Source organism: Suncus etruscus, chromosome 11 (assembly GCF_024139225.1).
Source record: "Suncus etruscus isolate mSunEtr1 chromosome 11, mSunEtr1.pri.cur, whole genome shotgun sequence".
Lineage (NCBI taxonomy): Eukaryota > Metazoa > Chordata > Mammalia > Eulipotyphla > Soricidae > Suncus > Suncus etruscus.
The window spans coordinates 74,034,172-74,056,489 of record NC_064858.1 but is presented as its reverse complement, the minus strand read 5'-3'; the positions used below and the strand labels follow the sequence as shown (position 1 = coordinate 74,056,489).

Below are 22,318 nucleotides of genomic sequence, written 5' to 3'. Positions count from 1 at the left end.
TGTGGCACAAAAAAAAAACCTCTCTTTTTTTAGAAATAATCAAAGGACTGATATACTTGCTTTACATATGAAATGTTAGGGTTCAGCCTGGTCATCCCGTGTCTGGAGCTCACACATTTTATTGTGGCTCTCTGAGGATTGTACATAGGTTTCAGTGTTCACTGGGGATCACATGCTTTAATTGTGATATGTACTTATGTTCTAGTTGTAGTGCTCACTGAGGATTACCACTGTTTTCACGAATGCTTGCCACATATATACACATGAACCGTTTTACAGCAGAAATTATTTGTGTCGGGCCCGGAGAGATAGCACAGTGGCGTTTGCCTTGCAAGCAGCTGATCCAGGACCTAAGATGGTTGGTTCGAATCCCGGTGTCCCATATGGTCCCCTGTGCCTGCCAGGAGCTATTTCTGAGCAGACAGCCAGGAGTAACCCCTGAGCACCGCTGGGTGTGGCCCAAAAACCAAAAAAAAACAAAAAAAACAAAAAAACAAAAAAAATTTTATTTGTGTCAACTAGGGATCACAGATAACAAAACTGCAGAAATTACACATTGCATATGTGGTGGGACCAATAATTGGATTTGTGACCTTCAGTAATCATTTTAAACCATTGACTTATTCCTGTAGAGTATCTTTTAGCTCATTTCTTTCCCTTTGTTATTGTGATGACATACAACAAATTTATTTGTGGAGTTGGCACACTTTTTGCTTTCTGATGGGACACTTCGGCTTTACCGGCTACACAAGCTGATAGTGGTTACGCTATGGTCACAATCTTCTGGTGAGCCAGTGTCTGCTTGCTGCATGCATGATGACCTTAATATTTATTTATTTTTTTTTTGGTTTTTGGTTTTTGGGCCACACCCACAGTGCTCAGGGGTTACTCCTGGCTGTCTGCTCAGAAATAGCTCCTGGCAGGCACGGGGGGACCATATGGGACATTGGGATTCAAACCAACCTTAGGTCCTGGATCGGCTGCTTACAAGGCAAGCACCGCTGTGCTATCTCTCCAGGCTCTGATAGCCTTGATATTTCAAGCATATACTATGAGCCAGTAAATCACCATTTTTGTTGGTTTTTGAATCATACCTGGTGGTATTCAAGAGTTATTCCTGACTGCACACAGGAACAGCTTTTTGGGGGGAGAAGGTTTGAGCCATACTCAGTGGAACTCAAGAGTTACTCCTGGCTCTGCACTCAGAAATCACTCCTGGCAGGCTCAGGGGACCATATGGGGTGCTGTGGATCAAACCTGGTCTGTCATGTGCAAGGCAAATGCCCTACCCACTGTACTATTGCTCTGGTCCCAGGAACAACTCTTACTTAATTTGTTGGGTTTTTTTTTATATATATATATATAATGAAGTAATACTTACTCCATTGTGTATGTAAATACCAAATCTTTTTTGTTTTATATTTGGGGGCCACACTTAGGTGCTCAGGCCACATTCCTGGCTCTGAACTTGGGAATCACTCCTGGTGTAGTACTCAGGGAACCATATGGGATTGTACTGTCTCTCCAGGTTTTAATATTAATTATCCAAAAATGTAAGCAGGCCTTTAGGTTGTTTCCATGTCCTGTCTATTATAAATAATTCTGCAGTTAATATCGGGCTACATATATAGAACTGTTAGAATAAATGATTATATATTCTGTGGCTAGATACTCAACAGTAAAAGTAGGACATGGAAGAAAGCTAAAAGTATTTGCACTTTGCATGCAGAAGATCTGGGTTCATTGCTCTACACCATATGGTCCCCCAAGCACTGCTGGATATAGCCCAGAGTAGATCGTATTGTAGTTTTTCTTTCTTCCTCCCTCCCTCCTTCCCTTCCTTCCTTCCTTCCTTCCTTCCTTCCTTCCTTCCTTCCTTCCTTCCTTCCTTCCTTCCTCTTTCTTTTTTTTTTTTTTTTTTTTTTTTTATTTGATTTTTGGTTTGGTTTCTGGGCCACACCAGGCACTGCTCAGGGGTTACTCCTGGCTGTCAGGGGCTGCTCCTGGCAGGCACGGGGACCATATGGGACTCGGGGTTAGAACCAATCACCTTAGGTCCTGAATTGGCTATTTGCAAGGCAAATGCCGCTGTGCTATCTCTTTGTCCCTTGTAGTTTTTGACTCCTGGCTCCATGCTCAGAAATTGCTCCTGGCAGGCACGGGACCATATGGGATGCCAGGATTCGAACCAATGACCTTTTGCATGAAAGACAAATGCCTTACCTCCAGGCTATCTCTCCGTACCTCCCTGTAGTTTTCTTAATAGTGTTCCTTGGACTTCTTTGGGGAGATACTTTGTTTGGGAGGGGACTTGGCTTCTACACCTGGCAGTACTCAGGTTTACTCCAAACTCAGAAATCCCTCCTGGCAGACTTGGGGCCCTATTTGGGTTGCTAATGGTAGAATGCAGGGCAGCTGCATGCAAGGCAAATAAATGCCATATCCGCTATACTATCTCTCCAGCCCTTCCCTTTTATTAAGCTCAGAGTTCAACCGTGAAATAAAGTTTGTTAAGGTACATAAATTTCAACTAAGAAGTTCTTGTTTTGTTTTGGGGTCACTCCCAGCACTGCTCAGGGGTTACTCCTAACTTCGAACTCAGGAATTACTCTTAGTGGTGCTCTGGTGACCATATGGGTTGCCAGGAATTAAACTCTGGTCAGCCATGTGCAAGACAAGCACTTTACCAACTTTATCTCTGGCTCCATGAGGTCTCTTAAAAGAACCAAATTAGGGGCCGGGCGGTGGCGCAAGAGGTAAGGTGCCTGCCTTGCCTGCGCTAGCCTAGGACGGACCGCGGTTCGATCCCCCGGCGTCCCATATGGTCCCCCAAGCCAGGAGCGACTTCTGAGCGCATAGCCAGGAGTAACCCCTGAGCGTTACCGGGTGTGGCCCAAAAACCAAAAAAAAAAAAAAAGAACCAAATTAAATTTTAGAACTGAAAATTTAATATCTGAAATTAACATTCTCTAAATGAACAGACTACATATAACAAGAAAATAATCATAAACAAATCATAAAGAATCATAATCACAATTCTTTCACTTTTTGTTTTTTAAGTATTTTACTATTCCAGATAAAGATTTTTCCCTTTTATAGAAGTCTTCTCTAGACACTGCCAGGAGTGATTCTTGAGTGCAGAAACAGGAGTAACCCCTGAGCATTGCAAGGTGTAACCCCAAAATAGACAAAATAAATAAAACTGATTCGAGTTTAGAGTGATAGTACTGAGGCCAAGATGCTTGCCTTGCACATGGTCGACCATGTGGTCCAGTATTTATAGATCTGAAATAAATTTGGTGGCTTGAAAGTTTGATAGTTAAGTGGAGCTAAGTCGTTTATGTCAGATATGTCAGATGTAAGGGGTTGCCATTGGACTACTGTAGTTTGTGCAAAATGGGGAGTCTGACTCCCCCACCCTTTTTGAGAATGCCACAAAGGTATCAGTCCTGGCTATCTGGGAAGTATCAGTGGCTATTATTTTCATTTTCCTCTATTTCTTAAAATAAAATTTCTGTAATTTTTTTTTTTTTTTTGGTTTTTGGTTTTTGGGTCTCACCCAGCTGTGCTCAGGGGTTACTCCTGGCTCCACGCTCAGAAATTGCTCCTGGAAAGCACGGGGGACCATATGGGACGCTGGGATTCGAACCAATGACCTTCTGCATGAAAGGCAAATGCCTGGGGCCGGGCGGTGGCGATGGAGGTAAGGTGCCTGCCTTGCCTGCGCTAGCCTAGGACGGACCGAGGTTCGATCCCCCGGCGTCCCATATGGTCCCCCAAGAAGCCAGGAGCAACTTCTAAGCGCATAGCCAGGAGTAACCCCTGAGCGTCACAGGGTGTGGCCCAAAAAACAAAAACAAACAAAAAAAAAAGGCAAATGCCTTACCTCCATGCTATCTCTCCAGCCCCAAATTTCTGTAATCTTTTATAAAATACTCAGGTATTTGGGGTGGGGGTGCGAAGCCATACTTAGTAGTGTTCAGGGCTTACTCCTGGCAAGGTGGGGAGGTCGTGGTGCTGAATCCAGGTCAGTCCACATGCAAAACACTCTACCTGCTATATTATACTACCTTTCTGGCTCCTCTCAGATTTTTTTTTGTTTGTTTGTTTGTTTTTTGTTTTTGTTTTTTGGGCCACACCCGGTGACGCCCAGGGATTACTCCTGGCTATGCACTCAGAAGTCACTCCTGGCTTGGGGGACCATATGGGACGCCGGGGGATAGAACCGCGGTCCGTCCTAGGCTAGCCCTGGCAAAGCAGACACCTTACCTCTAGCGCCACCATGCTGGCCCTTCAGATTATTTCTTATTCAGTAGATCTGTTTTGGTCTAGATTGTTGTACGTTTCTTTTTGTTGTTGTTGTTGTTGTTGTTGTTGTTGTTTTGGGTCACACCCGCCATTGCTCAGGGGTTACTCCTGGCTCTATGCTCAGAAATCGCTCCTGGCAGGCTCGGGGGACATATGGAACGCTGGGATTTGAACCGATGACCTTCTGCATGAAAGGCTAACGCCTTACTCTCCATGCTATCTCTCCGGCCCTGTTGTATGTTTCTATACTGTACATAGCTGCTGACATAAGTGAGCAATTTAGGAAAATAAATTTCTAAAAACAAAATATGCACGATTCCTGAAATAAAACTTAGAGACATTTATGCATTAGCTCCAAATGGTTTCTGCTGTGGGGGGGCAGAGCAATGCACAGTTGGTAAGGTGATTCCCTTGCATGAGACAGACGCAGATTCGATCCTTGCCATCCTATATGGTACCCCAAAGCTTCCAGGAGTGATGTCTGAGCTCAAAGCCAAGTATAACCCCTGGGTACTATCAGGTGTGGCCCAAAACACCCTCCAAATAAAGTTTTATACTAGGCAGATACTGTGATTATATTAAATTTTGCAATGTCTTTATCTTGTTTTTATTGTAGCATATGGTTCATTTAAACTCAGTTTATCCCAATAGTGTCTATTATTGCTTATTGGTAGAATTGTCTTTCATATCCTGGCTATCTTTGATGTTCAATCATTTTATTTTCCTACAGAATATACTAAGATGTCTGATAATTTAGAGAGGTGTTTCCATCGAGCCATGATGAAGCATTTTCCTGGTGAAGATGGAGACACAGATGAAGAATTTTGGATCAGAGAAGATGAAAAGCGAGAGAAGAGACGGAATCGTGGTGGGCGAAGTGTTTGGACCCGCTCCAAGGATTCTGAAGGTCCCAACAGGAAACCGCAGCCTGTGGAAAATGGAGGGAAATCTTTGCCACCTACACGCAAAGCATCCTCTTCTGGGGATGACCAGAGTAGTAGTTGTACACAGCTCCCTCGAGATGTTGGTACCTCCAATGGCCAAGGCTTCTCTTGTCCCCCACATTATGATGGAATGCCCAACCAGGCACCCCTCATAAAGCAGATGGTAAGCATTGACTTCGTTTAGATTTTGTCTTTTGGTTCTTGGTTCACTAAGTTCTCAGGGGACCATTGCTAGTCTGGCAGTTGAACTCGGTCTCCTGCATGCAAAGTATGTGCTCAACCCATTGAACTATCTAACTTCAATTGATGTTGACTCTGCTTCCAAAATAATTTTTCTATAGGGTTTCTTTCTCCTTCATCTCTTCTTTATTTCAAGTGCTTCTCCTAAAATTTGAACTATGTATTCTAAATCTTTCAATATATAGCACCAAAATATACATAAAATACAACAGGTGTATAACTGGTGTATAATTTAACATTGAGGATAGAAATTGACTTAAAATGACTCCTGGAGAGGAGAGGCAATGGTGAAAAAGATTGAGACATATTTGTCTAATCTCCTCAAAAATTATTCCAGGGTCTGGAGCAGTGGCGCAAATGGTAAGGCATCTGCCTTGCTCGTGCTAGCCTAGGACGGACTGTGGTTTGATCCTCCAGCGTCCTATGTGGTCCCTCAAGCTAGGAGCGATTTCTGAGCACATAGCCAGGAGTAACCCCTGAGTGTCACCGGGTGTGGCCCAAAAAACAAACAAAAAAAAATGTTCCAGAATCTGGTCCCATGTACTAGCAGTCTTCTCTGTGGTACACACTGTGCTAAGATGTTAGAGATGTGTTATTTAATCTGTATTTTCATCTTCAGGATAAGTCCTTATTTTCTTCTTAATGTATGTGTTCTCTCTCTCCCTCTCCCAACTTCACCCCTGCCCTTCTCTTTGCCTCTTTGCTCTCCTCTTTCTCCTGGCCTTTATGCCCTTTAGAGACCAGCAGTACCAGGAACATTTGGCCCTCTTCGTGGGTCAGATTCTACCAATTTATATGTCTCCTCTAGAGTCCCAGAACTACACCCTAGAGAGCCTCTCCAGCAGCATCAACCTTATGCCATGCAGGTCAGCAACCTTCTCAGAATATTTAGGTGCTTTTGTTACTCAAAACAAAGCACTTTACAAGGTCTGATGAAGCTTACTGTCTTTTTCTTGCCAGCCTCCAGTTGGAATTAACAGCCATCGAGGACCCAAAGTAGGTACACCTGAAGAGAAGCAAGTATGTGGGGGATTAACTCACCTTTCTAACATGGGATCACATCCTGGATCCTTGCAGTTTGGGCAGATGATTGGCCCCACTCCAGAAGGAAATATATATCCCCCAACTCAGTTCCAGTCAGGATTTGCTCCTCCCAGACACAGTGGTGTTCCAGCCCGACCCCCAGACTTTCCAGAAAGCCCAGAAATTCCTCCCACTCACATGTACCGATCACTTAAATACCTGAACCGAATACATTCTGCTGTCTGGAATGGAAACCATGGTGCTACAAACCCAGGACCCCTGGTGCCAGATGACAAGTCTCCCATGGGGCTCATCCCCTCTCATCAGCCTCGTACTCTTGGTCATATTATGGATTCCCAAGTGATGAGACCACATCTCTCGTCAAACCAGTGGACTGAACAATCAAGCTTTCTACCTCATGGAGTTCCTTCTTCAGGGTATATGCAGCCACCTTCTAAATCTGGAGGACATCAGTTACAGCCACCTCCCAACCCAGCACCAGGTTCACTCTTTGGAGCACCTTCCCAGACTCTGCGTGGGATGCAGGGAGGGGACTCCATGATGGACAGCCCAGAGATGATCGCCATGCAGCAGCTGTCTTCCCGAGTCTGTCCATCAGGTGTGCCTTACCAGCCCCAACAACTGACTCCACCCGTGCTCCCTGGCACTTTCCCACAAGTGGTTCACACCACATCTGTGGGTGTGTCAACCCCCAAACCTGTCCTGGGGAACCCTAGAATGACACAGGACAACAGTGAAACACAGGAGCCTGAGAATGACAGAGGTAATTCACATCATTTGAGGTTTTGTTTGTTTGTTTTTGGGGGTTTTGTTTGTTTGTTTGTTTTGGGTCACACCCATTAGCGCTCAGGCTGGCTCTGAACTCAGAAATACCTCCTGGCAGGCTCAGGGAACCATATGGGATGCTGGGATTTGAACCACCGTCCTTCTACATGCAAGGCAAATGCCTTACCTCCATGCTATCTCTTCGTCCACTTTGTTTTTTGTTTTGGGGACACAACCAGTGACATTCAGAAATCGCTCCTGGCTTGGGGGACCATATGGGACGCCAAGGATTGAATCCATGTTTGTCCTGGGTCAACCGCGTGCAAGATAAATGCTCTGCTGTGCTGTCGCTGTAGCGCCCAATTCACATCATTTGTTATCTCGCTTTATTTAAACTCTTTTCCAGAATGAGTGTGAATCCAGCTTAATCTCGTTTCCAACCATTTTTCTTGGACTACTACATACAGACTACTTGAATCATAGTGTCATTCTTTGTCCAAAAGGATTTTTGGGTGATTGGGGCGATTGTTTTGTACCTGACCAACCCAGATTTCATTCCTGTCTCCTACTATGGTTCCCTGAGTATGATCCCTAAGTGCAGAGCCAGGTATAAGCCCTGTGCACTGCCAAGTGTGACCGAGAAAGCAAAAATAAATACAAGTTGGAGCCAGAGAGAGCATAGAGGTATGGCGTTTGCCTTGCATGCAGAAGGACAGTGGTTTGGATCCTGGCATCCCCTATGGTCCCTCTGAGCCTGCCAGGAGTGATTTCTGAGTGTAGAGCCAAGCTACCCCTAAGCTCAGTCGGGTGTGACCCAAGAACCAAAAACAATAAAAAATAAATAAAAGTAAAGTTTTCTGGTGGTGATAATCCTTTTTTTTGGGGGGGGAAATGGGGTGCCACAGGGCACACACCCAGCTTCACTCAGGGATTGCTCCTAGCAAACTTGGGACCATATGGAATATCAGTGATTGAACCTGGGTCTCTCCCACGTTGGCTGCATGAAAGAAGGCCAAAACCACCCTACTGCTGTGCTAGACACTTTGAATTTTCATGTAAACTAACTCATTCTCTGAACATGCTTTTGAGATTGCTCATATTGCTATTGCTTTTATAGATGGAAAAGATCGAAGGCACAAAGAAACTGTAGGTATGAACTGAAATTTGGGCCCAGAATAGTTTCCACTATATATATTTCCACCCATAATCTGTTCGTAGTTGTTGTGACTATTTCTGGGTCAACTGTATTCAAGAAAAGTACCCTACCACTTCACTGTACTATCCTTCTACCCATCAATCCCCTGCCCTCCCTCCTTTTTTTGGTTTGTGGCCCACACCTGGTGACGCTCAGGGATTACTCCTGGCTATGTGTTCAGAAATTGCTCCTGGCTTGGGTGACCATATGGGACACCGGAGGATCGAATCACGGTCTGTCCTAGGTTAGCGCGTGCAAGGCAAATGCCCTACTGCTTGTGCCACTGCTCAGACCCCTGTCCAAACCCATTGTTATTAATTATTATGTTATTATTTTGTTTGTGGTACTCAGAGATCATGCAATGCCCACTATCCTAGGCTACCTTTTTTTTTTTTTTTTTTTTTTTTCCGGTTTTTGGGCCACACCCAGTGGTGCTCGGGTAGCTCCTGGCAGGCACGGGGGACCATATAGGACACCGAGACTCGAACCAACCACCTTTGGTCCTGGATTGGCTGCTTGCAAGGCAAACGCCACTGTGCTATCTCTCCGGGCCCTATCCTAGGCTACCTTGAGCATATGCTCAATCCCTTTGGGCTGTGTTTTCTACCCAAAAGTAGTGGATTATACCTGTCTTCTAGATCAGTACCTATGTTACCTATTTTGATATATATAACTCCAACTCTGTCCTAATAATGAGGTTATATTCTATTGGTTGATACAGTAGCAGATAAATTTTGGGATTATGGGGCCATAATTGTCTCAAAGGTTGAAGCACATGTTGTGTGCATTCTAGGTACTGTGAGGTATGGCCCTAAGACATACATACATTCATTCATACATACATACAACAAGTTCTGAAGGCTGAGGTGCTTGCCTTACATACAGCTAATTCAGGTTTCAAATTAGCAGCACCACATGTAGTCTCCCAAGCACCACCAGGAGTCACTCCTGTGTACCACTGGATGTGACCCACACTATACATGCCCCTCAAACCCTACCCCCCAAAAAAACGGCCTATACATTTAAGTATTATTTGATTGGGTTATTGTGTTTCTATGTGTATTGGATGCCTTTTTATCTTTGGAGGGTAAGAGAACAACACCCTGATTTTCAGAGTTATTTCTGGCTCTGCACTCATAAATTACTCCTTGAAGTGCTCAGAGATACCTTATGGCAAGTGCCTTACTTTTTATACTTATACCATCTCTCTGCCCCTCTCGCTTTTGTTGTTGTTGGGGAGGGCATCTGGGGGCCCACACCCTGCAATGCTCAATGGTTACTGCTGGCTCTGCATTCAGGAATTATTCCTGGCAGTACTTCTCAGAGGACCAAATGGAGTGCCATGGATTGAAACCAGGTTGGTCTTTTCCAAGGTAAATCCCTACCCATTGTACTGGTGCTCTGGCCTCATGCCTTTTAAATGTTAAACTATATAGACTTTTTGATTTGGGGTCTCACCTATTAGTACTCAGTGGGCCATGCTGTGTCAAGGGATCAACCCAGGCCGAGCATCATCTAGTTTCCTTGTGTTTCATTATTTCAGAGTTGCTTAGTTTTGTTTTGTTTTTGTTTGCAGGGGCTAGGGTTTGGAGTTTTGGTCATATTGTGTGGTTTCCAGGCTACTCAACTTCTGGGCTTGGGTTGCTCCCAGTGGCACTCTGACAATCATTTGGTGCCCAAGTTCACACCAGTACCAGCCTTATGCAAGGCAGATATTTGAACCCTGTCTCTTTCTGCCTGTTATCTTTTCTTGGTTTTTGGTATTTGGGTCATACCCAGTGCTCAGTGGTTGTTACTCTTGGCTCTATATTCAGAAATCGCTCCTGGCAGGCTTGGGAGACCATATGGCATGCCAGGAATCAAAACTACCATCTGTTTTGGGTTGGCCACATGCAAGGCAAAAGCCCTCCAGCTGTGCTATCTCTCTGACCCCTCTACCTGTTAACTTGATAAGATGAATATCCAGATAGGGATAATATATTTTCTTATGCGTGTGAGTATTTTCATTCAGTCAGCAAATTGTGGTTGAGATAGATACTATACTGGATAAGTTGTATGCCTTGCACACAGTTGAACCATGTTTATGCATTCTTCATGACTGTAGAGTCAAGGGTAAATCCTGAGCATCACCAGGTATAACAAAACAAAAATTCTACTTGATTCCCTTTTTGTTGAGTATTTTTTGTTTGTTGAGAATTGTGGAGAATATCGTAATCTTTGGTCCTGTGGAGCTAACCTTTATATATGTGGCAGAAATCAAGGAGCCAGCCTTCCTGATCCCTGTCAAGTTGGTCTTGAGTCTGCAAATTTTAGAGTTTGCATCTTGTCATAATGACGTATTTCACGTGTCTGTTTAGAGTCATGTATCACAAATAGTCTCAGATCCTTTTAATAAAATTAAGTGGATCATCAACACAGGAAAAAGAAAGTAAGGACATCTCTATGTCTTGAAAGAGAACAAGAGAACATGTCCATTTTTATATAACCTAAAAAGGAGCCTCAAAATGCCTAGTTGAGGTGTGAATTGTCACATCACCTTCATCCTAGGGGGCAGTTTGGGCCACATCCTACTATACTCAGGACTTACTCCTTCATTGATGCTCAGGGTGACAAGAACCAGTAGCTTCATTTAATGGATGTACCACGTTCTCTGTACTTTGTCCCTGTTCTCAGTTACTTGCAGGTATGGAATGGTTATTTTGCTTGTAAAATTTTGTTTCCGCAGATCCCTTGCCTGGACTTCAGGATAAGCCACTAAGTGTTGGTGCTTCAGAGAAGGTGTATCTCAAACAACTACCTCACCCTACACCTCCTCTGCAAACTGGTTGTACCAGGCAGAGCTCACCACAGGAAAGGGAAACAGACGGTCCAGAGCTCAAAGGCGACGCCTCAGAATCTAGAGACAACTGTAAAGCAACAAAGAGCAAAAGTACCTGGCCCTCAGAGAATAGTTACTCGAGCCCAGCAGCCCAAGAATGTATGAGAGATCTCTCCACTCTGGCAGATAGAGGAGCTCTACCTGAAAATGGAGCCATTGTTGAATCAACCCCTTGTGGATCTGAGACTAAAGGCCTTGGAAATAATGGTTCAGAAAAGCCTCTGTGCTCCAGAAGCAAAATATCGCAAGAAACCATGCCATGTACAGCACAGAATCCAACTACTTCCAGTACAGACACCAGTTTGATGGGAAGTACTGTCAGCCAGTTTTCTCCCTTGTATATGCCTGTCCTGGAATATGCAAATTCAGCTACACATTATCACCTCAATCCGGGCCTACAAGGCTTGGGTACTGTAATGGGGGGTAAACCCTCAGTATCACATCCCCACAATTTTACCCCTAGGGGCTTTCAATCTAACAACCCCCATACTGGAATCTTTCCCCGGTATCGCCCCCACCAAGGAATGAAGTACTCCTATCAACCACCCCCTCAGCACTCCTATCATCACTACCAGCGAACTCCTTATTACACATGTTCTCAGGGTTTTTCTGACTGGCAGAGACATCTCCATCCCCCAGGAAGTCCAACTGGACCACCTCCTAGTCAGCCTCCCCCACCGAGGCCCCTCTTCCCAGACAAGAACTCCATGGCTAATCTACAAGGCTGTGAATCACTGAATGCTTCCTCGAGCCAAATGGATGTGATGACTACTAAAGTAGTCACAGCTGATGGGCAGAATCCTGGTCCAGAGGAAGAAAAGCTGGATGAATCACTGGAGAGGCCAGAGAGTCCCAAAGAATTTCTAGACCTGGACAACCATAATGCAGCTACCAAGCGACAAAGTTCACTATCAACTAGCGAATATCTTTATGGAACTCCTCCTCCACCTCTGAGTTCAGGAATGGGGTTTGGTTCTTCCCCTTTCCCAACCCATAGCATGATGCTACAAACGGGGCCTCCTTACACACCACAGCGACTAGCTAGTCATTTTCAGCCCAGGGCTTACTCTTCCCCTGTGGCTGTTCACCCACATCATCATCCAGTGGCACCCCAGCCCAATGGCCTCTCTCAGGAAGGCCCCATCTATCGTTGCCAGGAAGAAGGCCTGGGTCACTTTCAAGCTGTAATGATGGAACAAGGTGGCACTGGAAGTGGAATAAGGGGACCTTTCCAAGAAATGTACAGACCATCAGGGTAAGATAGCATTAGATTGAGTTTTTTTGTTTATTTGTTCAGTTGAAGTAACATCTATTTGTAATATACAGGTTCAGGTATACAGTCTTAGAATCAACATATGTATTGTTATACTCACTGCCCAAAGTCTGAATTCTAGAACAGAGAGCTAGCTCAATGAGTGTTAAAGAAACTTTGCATATAGGAAGGCTAAATTCAATTCCCAGCCTCACATGGTCTCCTGAGCACAGCTAGATATCATCCTAAACTGGAAAAGGGGGGGAAATGCCTATATTCTATCCACCATACAAGTGACTGCTTTTACCCAATTTGCTGTCCTCTTCCCTTTCATTATTAAATCTAAGAGTTTTTTTTTTTTCTATTTGCTTATCAATTAAGACTGAAATAGCAGTGGGTTGTTTTTTTTGGTTTGTTTTTGGGTCACACACTGCAGCGCACAGGGGTTACTCCACTCAGAAATCGCTCCTGGCAGGCTCGGGGATCATATGGGATGCTAGGATTTGAACCACTCTCCTTCAGCATGCAAGGCAAATAAAATACCCTACCTCCATATTATCTCTCCAGCCCCCATTTTCTCTCTTATTTTTATAGAACTGGGTAGTAATCCATTATACCTCCACCACACGTTTATCTACTCAGCCATCACTGACATGTAGGTGATGTCCAATTCTTATTGTGAATGTTTTAGTGACCTCAAGATGAACATATCTTTTTGACATCTTTTCAATAAATTCTTTTTTTTTTTTTTTTTTTTTTTTTTTTTTGGTTTTTGGGCCACACCCAGTAACGCTCAGGGGTTACTCCTGGCTATGTGCTCAGAAGTTGCTCCTGGCTTGGGGGACCATATGGGACACCGGGGGATCGAACCGCGGTCCGTCCAAGGTTAGCGCAGGCAAGGCAGGCACCTTACCTTTAGCGCCACCGCCCGGCCCCCAATAAATTCTTAATATAGTAGGATTAGTATATATCGCTATTCCTTTTTTCTTTTTCTTTTTTCTTTTGGTTTTTGGACCATACCCAGTGGTGCTCAGGTTACTCCTGGCTATCTGCTCAGAAATAGCTCCTGGCAGGCATGGGGGACCATATGGGACACCAGGATTTGAACCAACCACCTTAGGTCCTGGATCGGCTGCCTGCAAGGCAAACACTGCTGTGCTATCTCTCCAGACCCGCTATTCCTATTTTTTTGTTTGGTTTTGGTTTTGGTTTTTGGGTCACACCTGGCAGTACCCAGGGGCCACTCCTGGCTCTACACTCAGAAATCACTCTTGGCAGGCTCGGTGGACCAGATGGGATGCTGGGATTTGAACCACCATCGTTCTGCATGCAAGGCAAATGCCCTACCTCCATGGTATCTCTCCGGCCCCACAATTCCTAATTTTTTAAGGAATCTTTATATTATTTTATACAGTTTCTACCAATTCAACAGTTTTTTAACAGAGCCATTCTCACAGTTTGTTTTGGTTTGGCTTGGGTTTTGAGTCACACCCAGCATTGCCTAGGACTCAGAAAATTACTCCTGGCTGGCTCAGGGGCTAATATGGGATGCCAGGGATTTAACCTCAGTTGGCCTTATGAAGGGCAAAAAACATCTTGCCCCCACTGTGTAATTGCTTCAGCTCCTGTTCCATCATTTTTGTTTGTTTCCTTGCTTTTCAAAAACTGCAGGTCAGGGCAAGAGGAAGGAAGAGCACTTGTCTTGCATGCAGCATACATGGTTTCAATCCCTTACTATGTTCTTAAGCAGAAAGCCAGGAGTAAACCCTGAGCACAGTGGGTATGGCCTAAAAACCCATGTAAAGTGGCCTAAATTGTAGATTTGTTTTTCCATATGGTTAGAATCTGGTAAGGAGCTACCTAGGTGTTGTCCTGTAGTTGCTGACTCACTGCAGGAGGTACATTTTAATTTTTCCCTCACAAACTATATCTTTTTCATTTTTCCTATTTCTCTCTCTAGAATGCAGATACAGCCATCCCTGTCACAGCCCTTGTTCCCAAAGCCCCCAGCATCACAGGAGGACTTACCAACACATAAGCCCCCAACAGTTCCTCTTGATCAGGTAAAAAAAATTTATAGAATAAGTCAATGGCCTAAACAGCCCCAACTCCCAAATATAAGAATATGTGTGTGTTTGTATATGCATTGCATTTCCCTCATTAAATGTATATTAATGAGTGAGTACATATATTTAGAGTCATCCTTATTCCTTCAGGTAGTAGAATATAGGTATATGATGACTTAACACAGGAACTTTTCATAGAAGGTGCTTCTTAGGGGGCCAGAGAGATAGCACAGAGGTGGGGAAACTGTTTGCCTTGCACGCAGCTGACCCAAGATGAACAGTGGTTCGAATCCTGATATCCCATATGATCCCCCAAGCCTGCCAGGAGCCTGTACAGAGCCAAGAGTAATCCCTGAGCGCCGCTGGATATGACCCAATAAGAGTTTTGTTTGTTTAAAGGGGGCCACACAGATAGCACAGTGGTGCGGCGTTTGCTTTGCACGCGACTGATCTTGGACAGACTGTGGTTCAAATCCCAGCATTTCATATGGTCCCTCATCCCTTCCAGGAGCGATTTTTGAGCGCAGTCAAGAGTAACCCTTGAGTGCCACCGGGCGCGACCCAGAAACAAACCAAAAAAAAAAGGAAAGAAAGTGCTTCTTAGGATATCAGATGAAATGGGAAGGTCCAAATTCTGTGCTCCCAGTGACCTGGCAATGGGAAAAATATGAGAGAACATGGGAAAATGATATAATACGTGCTGTGCCCCTAGTTTGATCCCCAAGCTCTATTGGATGTGTTACTTGTTTTAAAGATTTACTGGGTAGCTGGGTGTATGGTAGCATTACAACTAGAGTCCAGTTCAGCCTTTCATGTGCAGTTCTCCAAGAAGTATCCTGGTACTGTAAGTCTCCCAGTACCACTGGGCCTGAGCATTGAATCATCTTGCCGGAATGACCAGTTATTGATAGGAGAGGCCCCTGTGTCTTATTTTATTCTTTCCCACCTATTATATTTGACAGATGACTTGGACTTCAAAATAACAAAATACCTCCTTTTTTTTTTTTTGCTTGTTGGTTTTTGGGTCACACCTGGAGGTGCTCAGGGGTTACTCCTGACTCCAAGCTCAGAAATTGCTCCTGACAAGCTCGGGACCATATGGGATGCCAGGAATGGAACCCAGGTCCATCCAGCCACATGCACTGCTGTGCTCTCTCCAGCCCCCTAACAAACTACCTTTAAGGGCTGTTTTTTGTCAGATATTGTACTTAGAGCTTTTACTTGTAATTTTTTTTTATTTAATCTCTTCCTAAAATCGTGCAAATACTAAGCTACTAGGTTTAAAGTAGAGGTTTCATACAGATGGCTAGTAAGCTTATTAAAAACTTTATTAAGAGGCGGAGCAATAACACAGCGGTAGGGAATTTGCCTTGCATGCGGCTGACTCAGGAAGGACCTTGGTTGGATCCCTGGTGTCCCATATGGTCCCCCAAACCAGGAGCAGTTTCTGAACGCATAGCCAAGAGTTACCCCTGAGCGTCACCAAGTTGTGGCCCAAAAACCAAAAAAAATAGTTTTTTGAGCACATAGCCAGGAATAAGCCCTGATGATGATGAGAGAGAGAACATATTTCATATCAATGAAAATGACTCATACCAAGAAAGGGGGAAAATACCTCGACCGTGTCATCTGTTTCAGCCTCTATGAAAAATAGTATGGAGATTTCTCCAGAAAGTTTGAAAACTTTCATATGACCAGAGATACCACTAATTCAGGGATCTGAGAGATAGTATACAGCTGGACACATTTGTCTTGGATGTGGCCAACCCAGGTTCAGTCTTCACTACATATAGCCCCTTAAGCCATTTTAGAAAGCTAAGAATAAGCTCTGAATATTGCCAGGTGTTGCTCCTTTTTTTGAAGACGAGATTCTACTTCAAAAAGATATGGGGGGGGCCGGGAAGGTGGCACTAGAGGTAAGGTGTCTGCCTTACAAGCGCTAGCGTAGGACGGACCGCGGTTCAATCCCCCAGCGTCCCATATGGTCTCCCCAAGCCAGGGGCGATTTCTGAGCTCATAGCCAGGAGTAACCCCTGAGTGTCAAAACGGGTGTGGCCCAAAAACCAAAAAAAAAAAAAAAAGATATGGGCCCGGAGAGATAGCACAGCAGCGTTTGCCTTGCAAGCAGCCGATCCAGGACCAAAGGTGGTTGGTTCGAATCCCGGTGTCCCATATGGTCCCCCGTGCCTGCCAGGAGCTATTTCTGAGCAGATAGCCAGGAGTAACCCCTGAGCACCTCCGGGTGTGGCCAAAAAAAAAAAAGATAAACACTCTAGGGGCCGGAGAGATAGCGTGGAGGTAGGGCATTTGCCTTGCATGCAGAAGGACGGTGTTTCAAATCCCGGCACCCCATATGGTCCCCTGAGCACTGCCAGGTGTGACCCAAAAACCAAAACAAAACAAAAGAAAGATATGCACTCTTATGTTCATTGCAACACTTAAAGTGTACAATGAATGAATGAAGAATTTGGAGGAGGGTAGCTGGGCTGGACTGATAGTACAGAAGGTAGTATGTTTGCCTTGCACACATCTGACTACGTTTCAGTCAGCAGCATCACATATGGTCCCCCAAACTCACCAAGATTAATACCTGAGCATAGTCCCAAAACAAATAAAATAGAAGTTATGGTCTGTGTATATAATGGAATCTATAAAAACTAAGCAAAGAAGTAATTAGACAGTTTGTTGCAACTTTCATGGAACTGCAGGTGGAGGAAGGGTTAAGGAATTGTGTGTTTAGCATAGTAAGTCAGAGAGAGAAGGAAAATCGTAGATGAAATCAGGTGCTTGCCTTGCATGTGGCTGACTTGGGTTTTCCCAAGTTCCCAGCACCACATATGGTCTCCTGAATTCCATAAGAAGTGGTCCCTGAGCTCAAAATCAGATGTAAATCTAAACTGTTGTGACACCAAAAAAAAAAAAAAAAAATTAAGGGCCCGGAGAGATAGTACAGCGGCATTTGCCTTGCAAGCAGCTGATCCAGGACCAAAGGTGGTTGGTTCGAATCCCGGTGTCCCATATGGTCCCCCGTGCCTGCCAGGAGTTATTTCTGAGCAGATAGCCAGGAGTACCCCTGAGCACTGCTGGGTGTGGCCCAAAAACCAAAAAAAAATTTTTTTTAAATAAATGAAGTACAAGATGATCTATCAATGGTATATTAAACAAAACAATAGGATAGATAGAAAGAACAATGACAAGCCCCTGACTGCCTTCAATTACAGAACTGAGATTGCCAAATGAGGGAGAGAGAAGGGATTAAGGAGTGAAATGGAAGTAATAAGATTGTTAGTGGGAGGGCCCAGAGAGCACAGCGGCGTTTGCCTTGCAAGCAGCCGATCCAGGACCAAAGGTGGTTGGTTCCAATCCCAGTGTCCCATATGGTCCCCCGTGCCTGCCAGGAGCTATTTCTGAGCAGACAGTCAGGAGTAACCCCTGAGCACCACCGGGTGTGGCCCAAAAACCAAAAAAAAAAAAAAAAAAAAAAGATTGTTAATGGGATTGTTTGTGGTGTTGAGGTGCAATAACTGTGTACTTTAAAATCATAAATGTTAGGCCCAGAAAGATAGTACAGTGGATAGGATGCTTGTCTTAAATGTATCCAACCATGTCACATATGGTCCCTGAGCACTACCGAGTGTGGCCTAAAAATAAAACAAAAAAAGATAAATCACAAATTTTAACACTATTACAAATAGACTACAATAGTAAAACAAAAGGTTCCATTTTTATATGCCAGCTGACAGAAACTCAGTCAAGCCATTCATTATCCCATTTATACAGGAATATAACATTTCTTGATTTACTGAATTTTTAACAACACAATTAGTAATTTTTGTTATGATTGTTTTTATTTTGTTTCCTCAGAGTTAGTCCAAGGAAATAACTCGATGAAAATGGACAGCTGCACATGAAGACTAGAACATGAAGAATAAGAATGTGGGCAAGATCCTCCCATTGGTCTTTCTACCACACCAGCAATCAGTCCCCTCCACAGCACGAAGCATCCTGCCATCCAGGCTCTGAAACCATTCCTGGAACCCTAGAAGCGCACTCCCTCAATAACTCACAAAGCTTGTGGAAATCCCATGCCAGGGACTGGTCATAGCTGATAAGACAGTCAAGAACAAATGAAATGGAGTTAGTGATAACTTTTCCAAGTCATATTCAGGGAAAATCATCTTAAACTTGGGAGGGGGCATACTGAAGAATGGAGTGGTGCTTTTAAACTTACATGAGCAGCTAAAAACTCAGGTATATGTGGAGAAGGGACTACTCTTAGTATTAATGTATTCAGAGCTGGGTCCAGTTTACAAAATTTTCATGTTGCCTTTAAAATATTTTTTGTTGGTGGTGGTGAATGTATTGTACATAATGAGGAAAGAGTGGGTGAGGCATGGAAGAGAAAATCCTACCTCTGGTGGGCACACAGCACTGGAGTGATCCTTATCTGTTTACAGTCATGTCACACTGAGTACTTCAGAGTGCTGGAGAAGAAGGTAGGAAAGTTCTAAACTTGCAACCTGCTTGCTCAATTTTTTAAAAGCTAAAGGCCTTCTTTTCAGTCTAATTAAAAGTGTACAGTTACCGCCTATTAGAAGATCCAGCTCAGAAGACAAGCTGCTCAGGATTAAATCCTGAATTTAAGAGAGCATTACCCTTCCTGATTTTGCCACCAACCTGTCAGATAGATGTAAATCAATATCAGAAGTTTGGATCACTAGAGTATTTTGTTTATTAGAGGATAAAATGTGTCATCCTCTTCACAGACTTGGTCAGTCTGTGGTTTGGAAACTATCACACAAAGCTTTTCTGGCACGAATCACATTTTGTGGAAGTTACTACTCAGGTTTGTATATGTTAGTATCAATAAAGGAATTGCACACAGTTTTGAATAGGAAAATGTATTCTATAGATTTACAGTTTGAATTTAGGAGTATTTCATTGTAGTTTTTTATTTTACGTGAGTTATAGTAATGTAAGTCATGGTGATTTAAAATAGCTATCAAGAATAAGATCTTGGGAACCATTTGTCATCTGATAGGAAACAATGTTACAGTATTAAATTACTTGATCACAGTTTTAGAAGTGAATTACACTGGATTCTGGATTCTCCCTCTTTAGCATATATTTGGGTTTAGCTAAGATGCCACCAAAGTTGGGACCTATATATTTTAAATTGAATTAAAAATGGGGTGAGGGAGGAAAACAGGAATATGCCCTGAAAGTACAAGTTTATAAGGTAAAGTTGGTTTTTTTTTGTTTTGTTTTTTTGGGTTTTTTTTTTTGTTTTTTTTTTTTTGGTTTTTGGGCCACACCCGGAGGTGCTCAGGGGTTACTCCTGGCTGTCTGCTCAGAAATAACTCCTGGCAGGCACGGGGGACCATATGGGACACCGGGATTCGAACCAACCACCTTTGGTCCTGGATCAGCTGCTTGCGAGTCAAACGCCACTGTGCTATCTCTCCGGGCCCAGGGTAAAGATTTTTAACATACTCTTGTGGTAATAGGTTTCTATAAAACACTGATATGGGGGCCGGGAAGGTGGCGCTAGAGGTAAGGTGTCTGCCTTGCAAGCGCTAGCGTGGGACGGACCACGGTTCGATCTCCCGGCATCCTATGTGGTAACCCCTGAGCGTCAAATGGGTGTGACCCAAAAACAAACAAAAAACACTGATGTGCCCTTATTTTTTAATACAGACTTCATTGTGAGATTAGTTGGTCTGTTGTGTGTAAACTTCATTAACTGAAGAAAAGGGAAATATTAATATTACACAAAAGGTTCCAAAAGACTAGGGTTTCAATGATTCCTTGTAAGTGAATAATATTTTTTTAGCCAGTGGTGCTTCTCTTAAGCCAGCAGGATGGAGAGTTTGGTGGAGAACAGACAGATGCCTCTAAAACAGACACACCAAGAAACAGGGTTTTTTTTTTCCTCTAATAGACTTTAAGTTTTGGTGTGCCCTCCAGTGCATCAAATTTTAAAACTATATTCTCTGTGATTCTGATGTTTTATTAGAAGACTATAACTGGAGAAGAGTAAAGAAATCAGCCTAATACATGCAGGAATAGTAGATGATGAGGTTTGTATATAAGTCTATCAACTACAGAGCTATTGTAAATTGATGTAATCAAAGCTTCTCCCATTCTATTTCAAAATTGCAAGAGCAGGGGAGGGAGGAATGTACCTACCAGTCTTCCTACAGGGCTGGGAACGGTTAGACCTGTTTAAGGCTTAGAGCATTCTGCCACAGACAACTTTGCTCCTCCATACAGAAGCTAGCTGAAACCTCTAGCTTCTCCCTAACAAGGAGGGAATAACCTCAGGCCTCTTCCGTAAGGTATGGGGGAAAGTAGATCATAAGCAATAGTTGGTCAAATTTGTGCCCTTGCCTTTCACCCTGCTGGTATTTGAGCTAATAGAACTAATACTGCTTGAAGCAATAGTTGGTCAAATTTGTGCCCTTGCCTTTCACCCTGCTGGTATTTGAGCTAATAGAACTAATACTGCTTGAAGCAACCTTTTCTCTTGACTCCTAACTCCTTAATCTCAATTACCTATTACTATAAAGAAGCATAAGGGGTAGGCACGATAGTACAGTGATGTAATTGCCTAGAATACAGCCAATGTGGTTTCATTCTCAGCATCCCATATCTGAGCATAATCTTCCAGAAGCGATTCCTGATTGCAGAGCCAGGAATAAGCCCTGGGGCCTACTGGCTGTGACCCAAAAACAAAAAACAATTTTTTTTCAAGGAATAAGAATTATGGGGGCCGGAGAGATAGCATGGAGGTAAGGCGTTTGCCTTTCATGCAGAAGGTCATCGGTTCGAATCCCGGCGTCCCATATGGTCCCCCGTGCCTGCCAGGAGCAATTTCTGAGCATGGAGCCAGGAGTAACCCCTGAGCACTGCCGGGTGTGACCCAAAAACCACAAAAAAAAAAAAAGAATTATGGCCACGGGGCCGGGAAGTGGCGCTAAAGGTAAGGTGCCTGCCTTGCCTGCGCTAACCTTGGACGGACCGCAGTTCGATCCCCCGGTGTCCCATATGGTCCCCCAAGCCAGGAGCAACTTCTGAGCACATAGCCAGGAGTAACCCCTGAGCATTACTGGGTATGGCCCAAAAACCAAAAAAAAAAAAAAAAAATTATGGCCACTATTTGACCCAATTGGTTAGTTCTTCTGTTAAGACACATGAGCTAATGAATATTTAAGGTCACAGCTAACCTGTTTCTATAAGACGAAAGTACTCCATGCTTTGCTTATTGAAATCTTAAGATCTGTAGTTTGTTGAACTCAGAACTAAGTACAGCGGATTGGGTGCTTGACGTACGTGCAGCTGACCCAAGTTTGATCCCAGAATCCCATAAGGTACTCTGAGCATCACCAGGAGTAATTTCTGTGGTCTTAAAGAAAAAATTAGTTTGTACCCCTCAGTTTTCTGTTTTATTTCTCTAGTTTGGGCTTATACCTGACTGACTGCAGGGATCATTCTTGATCCCTGGAGGTACTCTGGAAACCATATGTGTTTTCCAGAATCAATTGGGATTAACTCCATGCCTTACCCCCTCTACTGTCTCTCTGAACCTCTCAGTTCAAATTAAATCTTGTCTTTAAGTCTTGTCAT

At 43.8% G+C, this 22,318-nt stretch overlaps 1 protein-coding gene across 1 annotated transcript in view; it reads left to right on the top strand.

Moving 5' to 3' along the window:
- LOC126022667 (cat eye syndrome critical region protein 2) overlaps positions 1-18,698 on the top strand; it is a 137,235-nt gene extending 118,537 nt beyond the window's left edge. Inside the window, exons 13-18 of the mRNA XM_049783641.1 lie at positions 5,039-5,415; positions 6,230-6,358; positions 6,453-7,299; positions 11,222-12,629; positions 14,587-14,689; positions 18,557-18,698. Of these exons, the coding sequence (XP_049639598.1) occupies positions 5,039-5,415; positions 6,230-6,358; positions 6,453-7,299; positions 11,222-12,629; positions 14,587-14,689; positions 18,557-18,562 (2,870 nt within the window). The 3' untranslated portion in view covers positions 18,563-18,698. The remainder of the gene's footprint in view (positions 1-5,038; positions 5,416-6,229; positions 6,359-6,452; positions 7,300-11,221; positions 12,630-14,586; positions 14,690-18,556) is intronic.
- Positions 18,699-22,318: the final 3,620 nt, after the last annotated feature.